Here is an 18,468-nt window from a genome sequence, read left to right as displayed (position 1 = left end):
AGACATTCAAATCCAGTTGCTGCTGAGCGTTTTGCCGGACCACACAACATCCAGAAGATACCAGTTCCAGACTGACTCCAGCTACATACTCCAGAACCTAGGACTTATACTTTAGAACCTAAATCAGAGGCCTAAAACCACAAGCTGAGTTCTCTGCAGCAGGCCTCAAATCATTGCAAGCTACTCACAGCCGGGCGAGCTGCTTGAATCCCTTGCCAAGAACTTTTGCCAGGACCAGTGCAGAGATCCAGGAGCCGTGCAGAGACCGCTGTATCCGGACAGACCAGACCAGTACCAGACCAGACCGTGCAGAACCGCAGACCCAGAGACCAGATCGCTGTGAAGTGCCGCTAGCCTGATTGATCAGATCCGCGACGAGGTCCAGTCCTTCCAAAATATATTGTGAGTACTTAGGTCAGATTGTGACAGAAATAAGCTCTTAGTTTAAAATAATCTAGTCCAAACTATTTTAATCTAACCAGAACTGCCTCCTAGAAGTTGTCACTTGTCAATTCTGAAGCTGCAAGCTGTCACCTGTCATTTTGAGTTTACTTTAAATCCGAAAAACTACCTTTATTTAATCGTCCGTATCTCTGGAACCGTTTGGGCTAGGAACTTGGCTTAACTTTCCTCTGAAAGCTTAGAATCTAAGCTTTCCAACAAGCCTAGAACCGACTTGCTACTTTTGCCGTAATCATGATTCACGCACTCGCCAATTTTACCGCGATTTGCGATTTGGTTAAAAATCCAGCCACGTGTAACCATCAGCAGTCATTTCTTTCCTTGCTAAAAATTCGTTTGCCTCTTAATCACCATCTCTGAATCATTGCTAAAGTGATCCTGAACTTATCCCAAGTAGCTACCACTCCCCCTGAACCTCCTAAAGGGAATTAAAACAATTTTCAGCATATTTCTCACTTCATTGCCATCACCTTTTAAAAGCACTTTGGGCCTGTGTTTTAAACTTCTATCTGTGGTCTAAGCTTGCTGGGGTGAACTGAATTTCATATTGTATTTGATTGCATTCCTGAGAACTGTGTGCTCCTCTTTCCATCTACTTCCATGTCTTACATTGCATAGTGGAGGGGGGTGAATTGCCAGAGAAAAAGTGATTATATTATCTTTTGCTAAAATCATATCAAGTATTTCTGTACTGCATTTTATTCCTCATTGCTTTTCCCTTGAAATCATAAAAGTATTTTGCTACTTTATCCATCCTATACTAACTCCTCATTGATGGTAAAGAAGTGTGCTAGTGTCAGATTACCCATTGTTGATCAACATCATATGTCTAAGTGTACTATCAGATATTAATTTATTATAAAGTGTGATATATATATATTGTTTAAATTCTCAAATAAACCTTTTAAACTTGCAAAACAGAACTACTTCTTGGCTCAGTGGGGTCAGGGGGATTCTAAGAGAGGGGTGTTATATAGGGGTAGTCATCCAGAACTCATGAACTGGACATAAAGATATATCAATAAGGGTTTCCATTCAGTATCCCAGACTGTAGTGTTGGATTGAATCTTCTTACACAGCGGTTTGATCACCATATGCTACTACTGACCTGCTGTTATGCAGTTGGCATTGAATGCTAAAGGCAAATAATGCTTCAAAATGTGCCTAACTTAGTAGTTCATGTATTACACTTAGGTCATTTGACGTCACTGCCTGATTAAAATCGCCCATCGGTGGGCTTGGTACTGGAGAACCCAGGCCCGGGTGTGCGATATGGGTTGGTAGTCAACTGATAGAAGGTTATTTTGGTCAGGGTAGATCAATGTAGTTTTTGAATGTCTTGAATTATCTGTTGGCTTGTACATTGTGTATATATGGATTATTAAAGTCCATTCAAAGATGAAGAGGACGGATTGGGCTTAGGAAAATATTGTGGTTGCACAAAATGTATTTGAAAGTTGCAAATTAGGGGTGCCCATGTACATTTGGTGACTAAAAGGTCCCCATGATTTCATAAACCCTTTCATAAATTGTTTAAGCATCAACATCCCAGAGATTTCCATTGAAACCTCAGTAACACCGGTTGTCCTTCATTAAATACTATTAGGTTAACAGGTCCATTGTGGTTATTGTGTGCCCTTCAAGCTGACAAAATGTTAGACATCTAAGACACTTATGGACTTAATTGTAATCCAACCTCAGAAACATCACATTGTGCACCTTGATATGCAGCTCTGTCTCTGTGCAAAGGGAAAGGAACTTTGGGGATATCTGTACAATTTTCCAAAAACAGTATCTCAGAAAATGCACCTTTGTCCCTATAGAGAGTCACAATCAAGCCCTGAGCATATTGGCCCTTTCGCAACCTGTCAGAAATGGGTAGTTGTGTCCAAGTAAAACACCAGTGAAGATTCCAAATCAAGATACACCTCTATTCTGACTGAAAGGTTGAATCACAAGTTGGTTATCAGTACCAAAAAAATCCCTCCTGTTTCAAGCTGGGTTATACAAGATGGCAATATCCGACTGATATGAACGTGCATCTTTTATCGGTGTACCACTGAGAAAAACACAAATCTAAAGATGTTTTGATGAAAGTCCACCTTTGCTGAGATAGTCGGCAGTCATAGTTATTTTTCTTTCTAGAACCTAATTGAGATATTATGGATCATTGCACAGATTAGAGGCAATATTTTATTTTCCCAATTCGCCAGTCTCAATATCTGTGAAAAAAAAGAGTTGCACAAAGGTTCCTTCAGGCGTTTATTTACCATAGAGTTATAGATGTGTAGCTGTAAACTACGAGGAGGAATTTGACCTATGGGTTACGAGCGACACAACACGAGTTCTCTGTTACTTGGAACCTCAAGAGTTGCTAGCTACCATATATAATGTTAGGTTGTGTATGCCCCTCCAGCATTCTGGTCCCCTGCAATCCATCTCACCTCCCTCGGCTCTACTACCCCTCTTCGTCCCAGTGCAGTTCATTGATAGAACAGGAGCCGTGCTTCTGAAATTTATTACGTCTGCAGGTCCCATGGCAGGAGCCACATAGTTTTAACTGTAAGAAGTGTGGCTCTCGTTGTGACGGGGCAGCTGATGTTTGCTTAGGAACCCAAGAACCTTGGTAGGCTGAGGAAATGTATGTCTCTGCTCGTGGTGACATCATGGCAGAGGATTATGAAAGCCATATTTCTCTGCCATGATATCACAGCAAAAAGATACAGCATTTCAAAATACAAATAGTTGCCAATGGCCATGGAAGCCACACACAACCTTTTAATTATAGATATTTAAAGAGCTCAGACATGCCACCTGAAGGGATCTTATGGCCACTTGTAGGGCAATGCACTGATGTATAGAATATGTTATAATAGCAGGAGAAGGAAGCAAGCAGAACTATGCCTCATCTAAACAGAATTTTGGAAGCACATGAAGCGGAAGCCTGGCCAGAGATTCCAGTATTTAAGACCACAACATACAACCCACCCTTCACCACCATTTCTATTACACTACAGACATCAGAGAATATTCACATATTTCAGTAGTGTTCCGTTAGTGAGTGTGTTCTGTTTAGGACAGTGGGATCTCATCATTCATGTGTTTAAATGATGTTGTTTTGTATTTTTAGAAATTGAGTTTAAGGAGGGCGAGACTCAACACCTGGTGGAGGTTGAGGTTCTGTATGATGGAGCGAGGGAAATGAGAGAAGCTTTTACTGTTCATCTGAAGCCCGATGAGAACATGGTGGCCGAGATACAGGTGATCCAGCGTTGAGAATGATGAGATGCCAACTATTGCCTCATTCCAATAGAAATGAATTATACAACTGCCTATCTAGTCAAAATGGAAGGTCAAGGCTTCTCCAGAAAATGGGGTTGTTTATTGTCCAAGTTTATGTATGGCTGATAATAGTGAGAGCTTACCAGCAATACCACTTGGAAGAATTGTTACATATCTCATTATCTACAAAGTTAGTCTTTTGCTAAACACCATGATAGGATCAGACCTGCCATTTTGCTTTTCATAGTACATTTTACAGTGGGTCTAAAAAGATGTGGTTCTGCGACTGTTTGTTTCTTTTTATGCTGGACAGATGACAAAGGCCATTGTGTATATTGAGGAGATGAACAGCATGGCGGATGTCACATTCCCTTCCGTACCACAAGTGGTCTCGCTTTTGATATATGATGACACGTCAAGGCTCAAAGAGAACCCAGGACCTGTTGCTGGCTACCCAGTTGCCTGTATCACTGTAAGTATAGAAGTCAAAGTGTGACAGGAACATATTACAATTATGAGAACAACCCCCACCTATAACTCTGGCTTTAAATATGTGATATGATGTATTCAATTGGTCAAGCACTTCTCAATATATGATTTTCAGATAGTCTCTGGTGATTACCTTTATCAGTTCATACAGTTCATTGATTGTTGTCTTAGACTTTTGATTCTTCTCTGATCCTTTCCTATAGGGATTGATCTTTTTCTCCTCCCCTGATAAACTTATCTGAGAATAATCTTTTCCTTCTGGGCTATTTCCTATTTTCTTGAATATTTCATTTGCTTTATTTTGTGCTTTATCTGGATCTCTTTTTACAAGTTCAAGTTTGTTCTCAGGTTTCCTTTTCCTCACTTCGGTCTACCTGGTTTGAATTTTTATGAATGGGATCATTCCCAGAACAATTCTCTTTCCCTTCTCTTTGTATTGACTGTACAACACGTTCTTCTAGACTACAAGTATGAGTCCAACAATGGTTCTTACAGACTCTTGTTATGTCTGTTTTCTTTTACTGTGACGAGTATGAGCATTCCAGTAATGATTCTCATTCCTTATTGTTATGTTTTCTCTCTCTTGACTGTGGCGAGTATGAGCATTCCAGTAATGATTCTCATTCCTTCTTGTTATGTTTTCTCTCTCTTGACTGTGGCGAGTATGAGCATTCCAGTAATGATTCTCATTCCTTCCTGTTATGTTTTCTCTCTTGACTGTGGCGAGTATGAGCATTCCAGTAATGATTCTCATTCACTCTAGTTATGTTCTCTCTCTCTTCAGTGTGACGAGTATGACTGTTCCAGTAGCACTTGTTATCATTCACTCCCCCGGGTCTCCTGTTATCCCTAAGACCTTCTGTTCTTCTTAGGGCTCACATCGCCATGGTTTTTGTTTGTTGAGGATCAGCTTTTCCTCTTCCCAATGTGGCATCTCTTGCTCTTTCGCCAGCCTCTCTCCCTTCCGTTCATCGTGGGTGGGGATCTGGGCTCTCGGGTATTAGCTTGTCCTCAAGACAGTTTTGGCATAGTTACTTGGACCTCTGGTCCACCCCAGTATTGCTGCGGTCATGCCACCATTCTCTGCTTCCTTCTCGCTATTTGTTTTGGTGTCCCCACACGTCCAGCCTCCACTCTGCTGGCTTTGTGGTTACCGACCGTAACACACCTGGCCCCTCTCGGACTTTCGTGTCTGCAGGATGCTGCGCAACTTGCCTCACCTTCTCTCTCAAGCCAGCATCTCTGCCCTTTTGAAACTCGCAGGCTGTTTTGTAATTTCCAGAGCTGCTCCCCGTTCCAGACTGACGCAGTCATGGGGCTTCCCCTGCGAAAATGTTTTTTCCTTTTTCTCTTTCTTTGTGCGGTTTTCTTCTCCTCCATACATCCTCTTCTTCGTTCCCAGTGGAATGGGAGTTAAAAAGGAAGTCTTCCATTTCATGATGCTAATAACACATTCGGAACTTCTCTTCACAGATCCTCAGAAATGTTTAAATGTGTTATTTTACAAGGTGCTCTAGGGAGTTCCTCCTGGGAATGGGAGTCCTTGACCCCACAGGGGTAAGTTCTCCTGGTGAGGTCCCACTTGCCTCTACCTCTTGGGAGGATTTTGCAGAGCGGGTTCACCTTCCGAGCTTCATGGTGGGGGCGAGGGGCTCCCACTTGGGGAGAAGGGACGAATTCCTGCGATTCGTCGCAGTTGCTTACATAAACGCCATTGTAAGTAACTCAAATTGCGTTTCTATGTTAAATATAATACATTGGATGTTTTTTGTCTATAAAATTCTTCAACATCATCAAGTTGCCTTTTTGAAACATTTAATAAAAGCAAATCAAATAAATATGTATACATTCTACGACATTTATTATGGAAATACTAATCCGAGCAAAAAACACGATGACGCAAAAGGTATTCTACATAAAAACATCCCGCAAGTTATAGGCTGACATTAAAGCATTTTTCCATAATTATACTTACTTTCTAAATCTTATTTTGCAAGTGATTGCAATGAAAAGATTTCTGAGATCTAGCTATTTGTTGCATTGCACTTACGTCAGTGAAGCCCAAAGAAGACGCAGTGTATCGCACTGGAAGTCCTATGTAAATGCTGTTCAGTAGGAACTTTATTACTTTTTTCTCAAAGCCCAAGGGAGGTCTTTTATCTACTAACAATGGAGAAGATGATGTACTTGTTGCTAAGTTTAGTGTGATCTCAAATCTTGTTGCTCAAAATCTGTATTGTGTCCCCTGTCTCAAAGCCCCAGGATGTCCTAATACATTGATGCACTATGTTCCGCAGGCTTGCAATCCCAAATATCTGGATTATGACAAGACTGGCTCCATCTGTGCTAGCGAGAGTATCAACGACACGCTGACGAGATACCGCTGGCTGGTTAGTGCCCCCGCAGGCCTTGACGGGGTGACCAGTCCCATGAGGGAGGTGGATTTCGATACCTTCTTCACCTCCTCCAAGATGATCACACTGGATTCCATTTACTTCCATGCCGGCTCCCGGGTGCAGTGTGCTGCACGCGCCGTGAATGCTGATGGCAACGAAGGCCTGGAGCTCATGAGCCCAATCGTAATAGTGAGCACTGATGAGGGTGAGTATTCGAAACATGAAAATGTTGCTTACACGCTGTCCTGTGATGCATTGAAATTGTATCATAGAAAGAAAAATGTACCACCTTTGCCTATGAGAATGCGTCTCCACGTTGCAACACTTGTTTCACTCTTCGCCTGGGTTGCAGGGATCGACTCCATTCCCGGGACCCTCTCTTCAGTGGTGTTGTGAAGTATGTGCGGTTTGTGTTGCTGTAGAGGTATGGTTGTGTTTAGTTCAGAGTTTGAGAGATATATGCAGAAGGGTGAGTTTTTAGTATGGTTTGTTAGTGGCAGTACATTTCCTACCTCTGCTGTTCTCACTAAATGCAAATCCCTTACCTTGTCCATCATTCCGGAGTGTAGCAATTACCACTCCACGAGTTCCTCCAGGGGTAGAGTGTTCCCTGTGCCCAGTGGTCAGCCCGTGGGCTGCCTGGGTTCTGCATCTAGCCCTATTCGTTTATTTGTGACCTGTTCCATACCCTCAGTGGTCTGATTAAGTGTGACATATCTCCCTTCCGATGTTTCAGCCTTTCGCCCTCTATTAGTGGTCCGATTAAGTGGGACACATCTCCCTCACAGGGAATCTGCAGGCATCTCCACCTGCATCACAATTTTGATCAGGATGGGCAGTCATTGATGCCTAGGGATACCTTACCATGTGAAAAGGGCAGGCATAATCCATAGGATTCCATGGTGATGGTAGCTGCTATCATTTTACGTAGCAGCCGCCAAGGGTTTAAATGGCGGATGCCATAGTTTTACATGACATTCTCCATTAAGAAATTTCCTGTATTGCTACACTGTCCAAATTGGTTGATTCTTCCTTTATTTGCACTCTTTTATTTGTGTTTGGTGCCACACTTGGCGACAGTGCTTTAATAATTGGTATTAACAAAATACCATTTACAGAAGATATTACTTTTCCAGGCACCCACCCAGAAAGATCCATTTGACCTCCCCATGAGCATTGGAACCTTCGAGTTACACAATGCACAATGAGTCAGAACTGGGAATTATCGGCAGATACAATGCACAGCCTTCAACAAGTGTCCCCCTTTGTTGGTGCATGGCAATTGTTGGGAGCCTTTTCTGCTTGATGATTGATTGGGTTGTAATGGTCCGGTAGTTCAAATACACCTGTTGGCTGCCGCTAGTGAAAAATGGCACTTGGGAACATTGGGGATTCACCCCCTCTCATCAGAAACGGAAGCAGGGATGCATTTCTGTTTTTTCTTCTTCTAGATTTGCTAGCCCAGACCATGTAGCGGTCAGAAGCCGTTTAGCAGGCAGCCAAGAAGCAAATGCTGATGGGGCCCTCCTTGCTGATCCTCTGCCCTGCTTCTCTCAACTCAAAAATGCTTCTCTCTCCTCAAAGACTGAAACAGCCAGGGCTGCACACAATCTCCCAGTGAACTCTGTGTCATTTTAACGACTCTTCAGCAGCCCATTTACAACTTGAAAGCAATTAGTGGTGGGAACAGGGAGAGAGGATGTCAGTTGTGGTACTTTGTTGGGCGATTAGATATGATGGTGTCACACAAGCTGCAAAATGTGTGAAACAATGACTTTGTCATCACATGTTATTTCCCTACGTGTCTGGAGGAGATTCTTTGTAGGTTTACGTTATTTTGCATGCTATAAATTGTAGGCTTCCATTCAGAATGGGTAATATAAAGCCGCAATCATGCTTTTCTGCTCAACATTTCTCTATGGTGATTTATACATTGTCGGGTTGGTTTATTAAAGGACTTGTACACTTTTAAAGATTTCTCCGTAAAACAAAATATGATGGTAGGTTTTCAAACCCAAACATTTTTACCAGCCTGAGGATATGGTTGAGTACCTACATTTTAGATTTGCCTCAAATCCCAGCTTCACCACTTAAACAAAGTGTGCGACACTGGTGAAATCATTTTGCTGCAGTGTGCTTTATCAGCCAAAATTGTGAGGCCCTAGAAGTGATTCAGTTTTCAGTGTATGCTATTTCAAAAAAGCCACAATTCTAAATGCCTATAGTTCCAGTTGCTGGGACTCTACCCACCTCCAAGCGTTCTCTTACACCCTTGACGCAGTTATAAATGTGCCACAAACGTTTGTCCCATCCCATGCTGCAATATTCTGGGGGGGGGGTGTTTTTCACTGCAAGATGCCAGGCCCCACACCTCTGCTTTGAGTGGTCATAGTTTTCAGGGTGGCATGGTTGCAATGCGCTGAAGCTGGGACAGAGATGGAGAAAGAGCTGGGGCCCTAATTCTTCAGTCCTCTCAGGGAAAAAATACATCAGCTTTGCTTTTCCCTAACCAAGCCAAGATGACAAGGTGGTGATGTGAGCACTGCATGGGAGTGGTCGTGAACAGGAATGGTGGTAAATGGGAGCTGATGGAAGGTGACTGTGGGGTATAAGGTGAAGGGGGAGCATATGGAAGAGAAAGGGAAGGGCAGATGGGAAGGGAGGATAGGTAGATTGATGTTTCCACACTAGGTTTCCTGATTCTTGGTACCACTCTTTTTTTCTGGTCTTGTACCATTTTTTTCTAGCTCAATTAATGTAGTCTTAGGCCATGATTAATTAGGATTCACCCCTAAGGCTGTTATTCAGGTGACTATGGTGTACACTTTATCAGTCAAGCGTTGGCACAGGCACCATTACCGATGGAAAAGGAAGAGTGCAGAGGATGAAATATGAGGGGGGGCGGGGGCTGATGGAAGATAAACAGAGTAGCTGGGAGAGTTGGAGGATATGGAAAAGCAGAGCAGTCAATTTTGGAGGGGCAAGGTGAGATCATGAGATTTTGGAAGAGGTGAGTAGTTGAAAGGGGAGATTGGATTTCCCACTTAAAACAAATTGAGTGATCCTGGGCAAAACACCTTTGTAAGCAAGATTCAAATGACTAAAACCCAACTCCAACAATGAAGAAAGACAATTTAAAAAAGATAGCACAAGTGTCCCTACCGTTCATCATTGTCATACATGTGGCACCCATTCATTCTGCCCACCATAAGCTCTACCTCCATGGTCCACCCATTTCTGGCCTTCTTTCAGTCTTGACCACAAGCCCCGTTGCCCTTAATCTGCTTCAGCATACAGTAAGTGGTGACTCTGGTGGGCAGGCACTTCTCATTGGACTCTATTCCACTCACCCTTGTTAGCCTGGGCCTTGGGGCAAATCCCCATTGAAGGTGTTTGCTTGTCAAGTTGGAGACCGATGCCTAAATGGCATTATCACTCAGGGGCGGAGGGGGGGCTGTTACATGACGTTATAAGCCCTTAAAGAACTCTGTATTGCTAACTTCAGTTACATGAATCCCCCTTTGTCGGCTGAAAAGTACCAGTCACACAAGAGAGAATATATAGAGTTCATTACAATGTTCCATTAAACCAAAATCACCTATTTACAGGAATCCTGAGATGTGTTTAAGTTTTGATTATTTGACTGACACAAAACTCGTCTTGTTATTTCAATTACAGTGCAAATCACTTATGCCATATAAAACAATGGGCCTCATTCTGAGATTGGAGGTAGCCATTCCCCATTCCCATTCGAGACCCCATTGGGCTCAATGGGAATGGAGAGGGTGCTAATAACGGGCCCGCGACTAGCAAGCCCGTTATTAGCGCTCTGGTCCCGTAGCGGACCCTTAAGGAACCTGTGGTCAGATCACAAGTTCCTTACGGTTCCCGCTAAGGGACCTCGGAATTGGGCGGTAAGGGATTACCGGCACCGGTCTCCTTACCCGCCCTACTCATAATGATCCACTCATAATGGCCCACAATGAAAGAAAAATAACTATTGACTTCATCATCGCCATTAAATCCCTGTCCTTGACCCACTCTCTGCCAAAATGGGAGCATAAATAATAAAGAGGGCCTCCTCAGACGACACAACAGTTTACATTGTTTTCATTTAAGAAAATGAGTACAGCTGACATATTTTACTTTGGTTAACCCGGGTTACATAAAGCACAGAACTTTGCTTCACCAGAATGGTTTTCAAACTGTAAACTGATCGTTTGTACTTTTTGCCTAGGTCTTTGCCAACCACGGGTACCGGGTGTTGTGGGCGCAGAGCCGTTCTCTGCCAAGCTGCGCTATACTGGTCCAGAAGACCCCGACCACCCTAATCTCATCAAGCTGACCGTCACCATGCCGCACATTGATGGTGAGCTCCAATGCCAGGCTGGGCTATTAGAAGCAATACTTATCATCATTTTACCTGTTGGATAACGCCATGGGGACCATGGGCTATTCCACAAGCATTCCACGCTATTGTAAAGTCCATTTGGCATTCGTCTCAAATACTGGCTTTGTCTTCATTAACTAATTTTGCTTACAACGCATATGAAATGTATTCTAGTGATCAATTTAGGACACTATTAGGATCACTTGTAAACATGTCCATTGTTAATTTTAGACATCCCAGTGACTTTCCTATAGTAAGAGATAGGGTTGTGATATGATATGATAGGTTATATATAACGTGCTTAACACCCAGAGGTTTCTAAGCGTGGACGCGGGGATCGAACCTGTGTTGCTCCGTGTCATCTTCCTTCCAAGGCGAGCACGTTGCCCTGAGCTATCCTCCCGAGACATCAAGGGGATGGAGAAAAAATGCATGTAAATTCAGATTTAACTAAAAATAATTGATAGAGGTAAATGGTTGTTGTCATGTCAATTACTGGATATTATTTAAAGTAGGATGTATTTCTTTCTTATCGTTTCAATGTATTGTTTACATTTCCTTCAGGCATGATGCCGGTTGTGTCCACAAGAGAATTGTCCAATTTTGAGCTCACTCTAAGCCCTGATGGAACAAGGGTCGGAAACCACAAGTGCTCGAATTTACTGGATTATAATGAAGTGAAAACCCGCCATGGGTTCCTTACTGATGCCACCAAGAACCCCGAGGTGATTGGCGAGACCTCTCCGTACCAGTACAGTACAGCGCTTCGGGGAGCCGGCACCTTGCGCTTCTACCGGAATCTGAACCTGGAAGCCTGCTTGTGGGAGTTCACCAGCTATTACGACATGTCCGAGCTCCTGACGGATTGTGGAGGCACCATTGGTACAGATGGACAGGTACGATGCTGAGGGTGCCTCAACCTGAACTTTATTATTTAAAGTGCAATGAGACCACCACTTAAGCGGCAGCAAAGCACTCTGCATAATGTAACCCAATATAAAATGTTATAATGGTGGAATGGTTCTATCTGTCTTTAACGCGCTATTTTTCACCACAGATTTCATTACTGCAATAACTACACGCCCCTGCCCATCATCTCCCCATTCCATAGTGCCTCGCCCAAACCTGCCGTCTGCTTTTTGCAGCAAATAATTGTTATAAAATGTGCAGTAAAAAAAAATCTGTGATGAGTTTTGCGCAGTAGAAAGACTATATATATAGTTGGAATACCAAATAGCCACACTGAAAGTGTGATGATTTTTATTTGCATAAAACTGAAAAAAGAACACAATGGCACTCACTTCACATAAAACAAAACAACACGATCTTATAGAGGTGGTGCCTTTATTAAGGAACTGTGTGGCTGTTTGCTTTTAGTAGCTGGTGCTTCAATGTGTCCCTCAGGGCCAGAGGAAGAGGCCCATGGGGTCTTAAACGCTAGCAGACAAAAATATGGGTCGTCCTAATTCTCTTGTCACCAAAATGGAAACGTCATTGGATGGATTAGCTGTTATTTTTTATGCTACGTTTCAAAAGCACTCCTTGTGTTCACAGTGACAGTTTTTGTCACCTAAGGAATATTCACTAGGAGCACATATGGGTACCTTTGCCATCAATACCTTTTCATGGCCATCATATAGATCCATGTGTGTCCATCAATAAGACTCAGGTGCCTATTGGGACAAATGAGCAACAGAAATTATCGATTTTTAATGAAATGATTTACTCATTTAATTAGGGCTGATGTTAAGCATTGTAAATGTCCCCCAGCGCTCGCCTCTAGGAGTTCTAGATTTGGTTGTGTGCCTCTATCGGAGAGTCTATCCTGCACACAGCTGTCATCTTTGGCCCCACACATGGTTGCCAGAAGGTGCCGTCCTCGCAGAATGACATTCACGTAAAGGTCATTCTAAATCAAGTGATAGCGGGAGATCAGCTAGCCCACTGGGATGGGTGGTCCAGTCCACGGCACAGAGTGGGGTGGTCCGGAAGTCACTAGTGCGCACCATTGATGCTTCCTTGAAAAGATTAGCTGCCTTGCTTTCCTGAAATTAATCGGATCCAAGGCCCAGACCATTTCCCAATCAATCACCTGCTCCCTCTGGAATCAATCACCTGCTCCCTCTGGGATCGACGCACGTGTCTTCCTTCTAGCTACTCAGAGCCTTGTCATGGTGCATTCACCAATCTCAGATTCCTGGCCAGTACGTAGCGGGCGGCTATGTGTTTTGGTGTGCTGAAAGCAGAACTGCGTTGCCTCATTTTTAACTCCACAGTCTGCTGATGTGCAAGGTTCAACTCTGAGGGTATTACATCTCTTGTGAGTTCCATGTGCCGGCATTCCCATACCAATGATGTTAGCCATCTTAGCATGTGCGCCCCTTTGCAGTAGTCTAGGCCTCCTAGCCTGGGGATCCTGGACATAGGGATTGGCAGCTGGAGGTTAATATGCCAAAGCGACCTGTAGCCTTGATCATCTCTGGTAACGATCCTGTCATCTTGCCAATCGGTGGAAGGAGGGGGTGCTCACCAGAGCCCTCCTGCGTCTTCTCATCTGTCTCCTCTTAATCTCCTGAACTTTTTCAGCATCCTGACACTGATCTACAAATGTTCAGGATACATGGCCAGCCTGCAGTTTTCTTGCATCCCTGGTTTCTAAATGTTCTTCTTTGTTGCCATTGCCAGCCTGAATACTGCTTGCAAGATCCCTGATGCCTGCTCTTAGTTCTTTGATTGGATTTACCGTAGAAATGTAATGTTTGCCCAATCAGGAATCTTGGCGCCAGAAAAGTACAAGCATATATGGATAGCATAGAGGGCAATGAGAAAAGCAGGAAGAAAAACAATAATAATGAAACATGATTACAAGAACTTAGTCCAACAGGCCTGTGAGAATCAGGCCCCAGCAGAGGAATGGAGTCTACACATTCTCAAGCACTTGACAAAAAGTCATACAACTGCCAGTTAGTGAGCTTTCCAAGTACCTAGGGTAACTAAAGCTCAACTCTCTGATTACAATCCAGCTAACACTGGTCCTGACAATGTTGGCCCCATCAAAGACTATGTACATGTAGTCGCATATGATTTATATGGGTGGTACATGTATCCAGCTACAACTCCCACTACCCACTGTGAGAAACCTGAAGGTGTCTCACCTGCTGGTCCCCAGGGATCTGTCACCCAGGTGGCCAGGACACAGCAATCACTACTGGACACAGTTCCTGGGGGTGGATCAGTGGGGGAGGATCACCTGGATTATTGGTCTTCGGGGAGTGGAAGTGGGACACAGATGGCTGAGATGCGGTACCCCCTTCCTTGTAACACCTTTTCCCCATCCTACCCTGTAAGATACTTAGAAGCTCTACCCCCCTTTTCCGATGCGTTATTACTGTTTTAGTGAGGTAGTTTAGCTCTCTTTCTATAATATTGGGCAAGTGCCGTAAAAAACAATTGTTCCCATACTATGCAGATTTTAGCACTGTTTAACAAGGTAATGATGGATGGGGCTCCAGGGTTCAGGAGTGGGTATGTTTGTGCTACATAAAGAAGAAAGGCACAAAAGAACAGTCTAGGTGGTATAATCCGTTCGGTCTTGATTATAAATCTAAGAAAGTGCTTCCCAAAAGGTGTGTGCAGGCACAAAACCATGTATTTACTTTCACGATGAATACATAGTCTGAGGAAAAGATAGTGTGCTTACTCGCTGTCGTGCTTCTCCTGCTTCTTGTTCTTCCTTTTGCATAAAATCGTCTTCGTGGTGGCGGGAGGAGGTCTCACATCGGCAGGGTTTGACATCTCTGATGTTATTCGAGGTATTCTTCCGATGAGTTTTATAGCCCTATCAGTAGCCTGCTCTACAGAAAAAGGCCCCTTAGATATAAGTTTGAACCAAGGCCTAACAAATGTTCACAAGTAAACAGAGTCCCCTGGATAAAGTAGTGGTTGCTTCAATAGTTCATAGTTTGTTTCCGGCGTGTTATCTTCCTCAACTTTCTTCGACCTCTCCGGCCGGGACTGCAGCTGTCGAGAGATAAAAGAGGCACTACCCATCATCGAAGCAAGGTAATCATGCATTTCATCTCCTAAGACAACAACAGAACGATGGGCATCTGTCAGCGCTCTAGTGGGAGGAGCAAGTGGAAGTCACATGCAGCACACCACTTCATGAAGATTTAGGTGGTGGTCGGATCCGGGCTGAGTACGCAGTGCGAATAAGGCTAAAAGCAGGCAATGAAGCCATCCCTTTTTTAATGTTGGTTTAATTTTGGCTATTTATTCTTTTAATAGGCAGTTGAGGCGCTCATTTTTTCCATTTGCTTGCAGATAAGCGCAGGAAAACATATGCTTAATTCCCAAAAGAGCTGTCATTTGCTCAAAAGTCTCATTTACAAAATGAGGTCCATTGTCAGACTGCAAGACTTCGCACACACCCCATCATGTTAACACCTCTCTAGCAAGGAATTTGGCTGCTCTGAAAGCATCAGGTTGTGAGCATGGACTAGCTTCGATCCAGCGGGAAAAAGGGCTACTACTATCATGTAGGGGTATCCTTGGCAGACCTGAATCATGTCCATATAATCAACGGGATGTGTTCGAAAGGCCCAATAGGGTGGGCTATTTCTCCTCGCACTATGACCTGCGTTATATTTTTTACACACAGTACAATTCCCCATGAATGCAGCTATGTGCTCTGCCATATTTGGACCAAACCACTCTTGTACAATTTGTGCAGCAAGTACGTTCCTACTTAAGTGAGTGGGATGATGAAACTGTGTGAGTGCAACTTGCATCAATGCTACTGGAATCACTAGATTGCCTGTGCACCCCTGTTGCCATAATGCGCCTCTAGGAAATATTGAACAACCCCTCCTTACCCATAGTTCTTTTTTCTCTAATGGTTCCTTCCCCTGAAACTCTATTATCTGTGTGCCAGTTTGTGAACTATACCCTTCTTTCAAGATCATATTGCGCACACGTATACTTGTGTTAGATGGAGTGTCGAATTAATTAATTTCTGTAAAATACACTGTGCTGTGCGCTACGCTTCTGCATCTGCAGCTTCGTGGCCACGGGAGACGAAATCCTACTCCTTCATGTGTGCTTGGCACTTCACGACTGCTATTGCTGATGGGAGTTGTGTGTCTATTAGTCAGCCCAATAGGGGCGTGTGCTGCACTGGTGTGCTGTCAGCATGTTGGAAGCCCCTCCTCTGCCAACATGACACTCCAGCATGTACTATAGACGTCATATAGAGTAAATCGTAATCTCCTTATCTTTACGCACTTCTATTGCCATTATGAGAGCCACTAATTTGCCTGCCTGCACTAAAAAATGTGAGGGCAATCCCATGCTTGCTACTACTTCAACTGTCCCATTCAATTTTGTCTTTACTACTGCCGTTCCAGCATTTCTTTCTCCTGTTGCCTGGTCTATTGTCGACAAACCATCAATGAAAAGTATTTCCCCTGCTTCTGGGGCATTTTCCCCCACTTTAGGAATGTTGTCATAGTGCTCCATATACATAGTACAGTCATGCACATAATCTCCCTCCTCCACTGGTTCAGCTGTGACTGTTACTGGGTTTACAACTCTGCATCTTACTACTTTTTTCACTGGATTCAAAATGATCACTTCGTACCCTGATGCTCTCTGGGTAGTCAGTGTGCTTTTGGGCTTCTCGAGGATCGCAAAGAGGGCATGCTCTACGTAAACTGTGGGACTGCACCCCATTGTGATACTCACTGACTTTTCTACTGTGAATGCTTGTTTGCAAGGGAAGTGTCCTCTCATCACTGGATCTAGATGTCCGCTATAATATGCCATTGGTTTGTTCCCTAAGGTTGTCTTCTGAATGAGTACCGTGGTCATCACCACTCCATTGGAGTTTGAGAGCAAGTACAATTTGTCACTGTAATTGGGAATCCCTAGCACTGGGGCTGTGCATATTGCCTTCTTATATTCCTCAAATGCTTCAATCATTTCATGTGTCCATAACAGACGAAGTCCGCTTAATAGGGGTCTTGTGTATGTGCTGTAATCGAATACCCATGCTCTGCAGTAATTACAGAGACAGAACAATTGCTGCATCTCTCTCAATGTCCGTGGTGGCGGCGTTCTAAAGATTGCCTCCACCCATTCTGGAGTTACCCTTCTGCCTTCTTGTGATATCAACTGTCCAATGTACAACACTTCTTCTTGGCAATATTGTAATTTTGTCTTTTGTACCTTATAACCCTTTTCTGCTAGTACTGTCAAAAAGTGGACCGAGTCATTTCGGCACTGCTCTTCAGACCTGCTGCAAATCAAAATGCTGTCTACATACTGAATGATAATACTCTCCATCTGTATATTGCCTAGGTCCATTTGGAGGACCCTATTAAAGATTAAGGGTGATTCACAGTACCCTTGTGGCAATCTTGTATGTTTCCACTTCCAGTTTCTTTATAAAAAGAAGGTTAAGTCATGTGACTCTTCGTGGAGTGGTATAGAGAAGAAAGTGTTCTTCAAATCTATTACCGTGAAATGGGTAGCTTCTGGCGGAACGCTACATAGAATTGTCACTGGATTGGGTGCTAACAGGATTTCTGTCTCGATAATTTGATTTAGAAGATGTACATCATGAGTAAAGTACCATGATTCCCCTGTTGCCTCTGAGTACAAAACAGTATTACACTGTGACTCCAAAGGGACCAAAATGCCTTGCTTCACTAACGCAGTGATCGGCTCATAAAAGCCTTTGTCTGCCTCCCTGGATAGAGTTCATTGCCTCACCCTCAGTAAAATAGCCCCTCGCTTGAGCTTTATTTTGACAGCTCCTACTCCCTTTAACAGTCCGTCATATGTACTGCTAGTCCATAGAACACTGATTACTCGTGCCAGATTTTCCTCAAGAAATGGCGGTGGTGCCTTTTTCAGCGACACCATTCTCTGTAGTGTATTCTCACCCAATAAGTAATGCTCATAGAAAACACTGTCTCGAGGTCTGAATGATCATCTTGAAACAGTTCCTCATCTGTCAAGTCAGTCAGCCTGTGCCCTTCTCCTACCACGATTACTGTCCTCCATGGCATCCTGTGTCATCAGTCCCATGCAATGCTACTCTTTCACCCCTTACTATGACTGCCTCCAGTTCTATTGGTAACACCTTGCCTTCCTTCTCGTCTAAGGGAACCTCTGGTCTAAACAAGAACTCGTTGGGTATACTGCCAGGAAATATTTCCCTTAGGTGCAATTTCCCCTCCATTTATGGACCCCCCATTCTTTTTGCTTTCGGTTGGCTAACCTAACGACGTTTCCAGTGAAGCACAGCCTTCAGCTGCTCGCCTCTGGGCTTTTGCTCATCTGTTATGGGGAAACTGACACAACCTTCAGACTGTCAGTACAGGTAAACTGTTTCCTTTAGTCTTTGACTATGTTGTCATTTCTTGGTAACTTTTTATCTATGTGCCA

General features: G+C 43.6%; 1 protein-coding gene across 1 annotated transcript in view; it reads left to right on the top strand.

Annotated features, from left to right (window-relative positions):
• The window catches only part of FREM2 (FRAS1 related extracellular matrix 2), a 796,190-nt gene that overhangs the window by 624,083 nt on the left and 153,639 nt on the right, over positions 1-18,468 (top strand). The window contains exons 12-16 of the mRNA XM_069640403.1: positions 3,593-3,723; positions 4,058-4,216; positions 6,531-6,834; positions 10,867-10,998; positions 11,584-11,915. Of these exons, the coding sequence (XP_069496504.1) occupies positions 3,593-3,723; positions 4,058-4,216; positions 6,531-6,834; positions 10,867-10,998; positions 11,584-11,915 (1,058 nt within the window). The remainder of the gene's footprint in view (positions 1-3,592; positions 3,724-4,057; positions 4,217-6,530; positions 6,835-10,866; positions 10,999-11,583; positions 11,916-18,468) is intronic.

The sequence above is a fragment of the Ambystoma mexicanum genome, chromosome 7q (genome assembly GCF_040938575.1).
Source record: "Ambystoma mexicanum isolate Mex_15411 chromosome 7q, UKY_AmexF1_1, whole genome shotgun sequence".
Classification (NCBI taxonomy): Eukaryota; Metazoa; Chordata; class Amphibia; order Caudata; family Ambystomatidae; genus Ambystoma; species Ambystoma mexicanum.
Note: the sequence above shows the minus strand (reverse complement) of the source record. Positions and strands in the feature narration are given on the sequence as shown.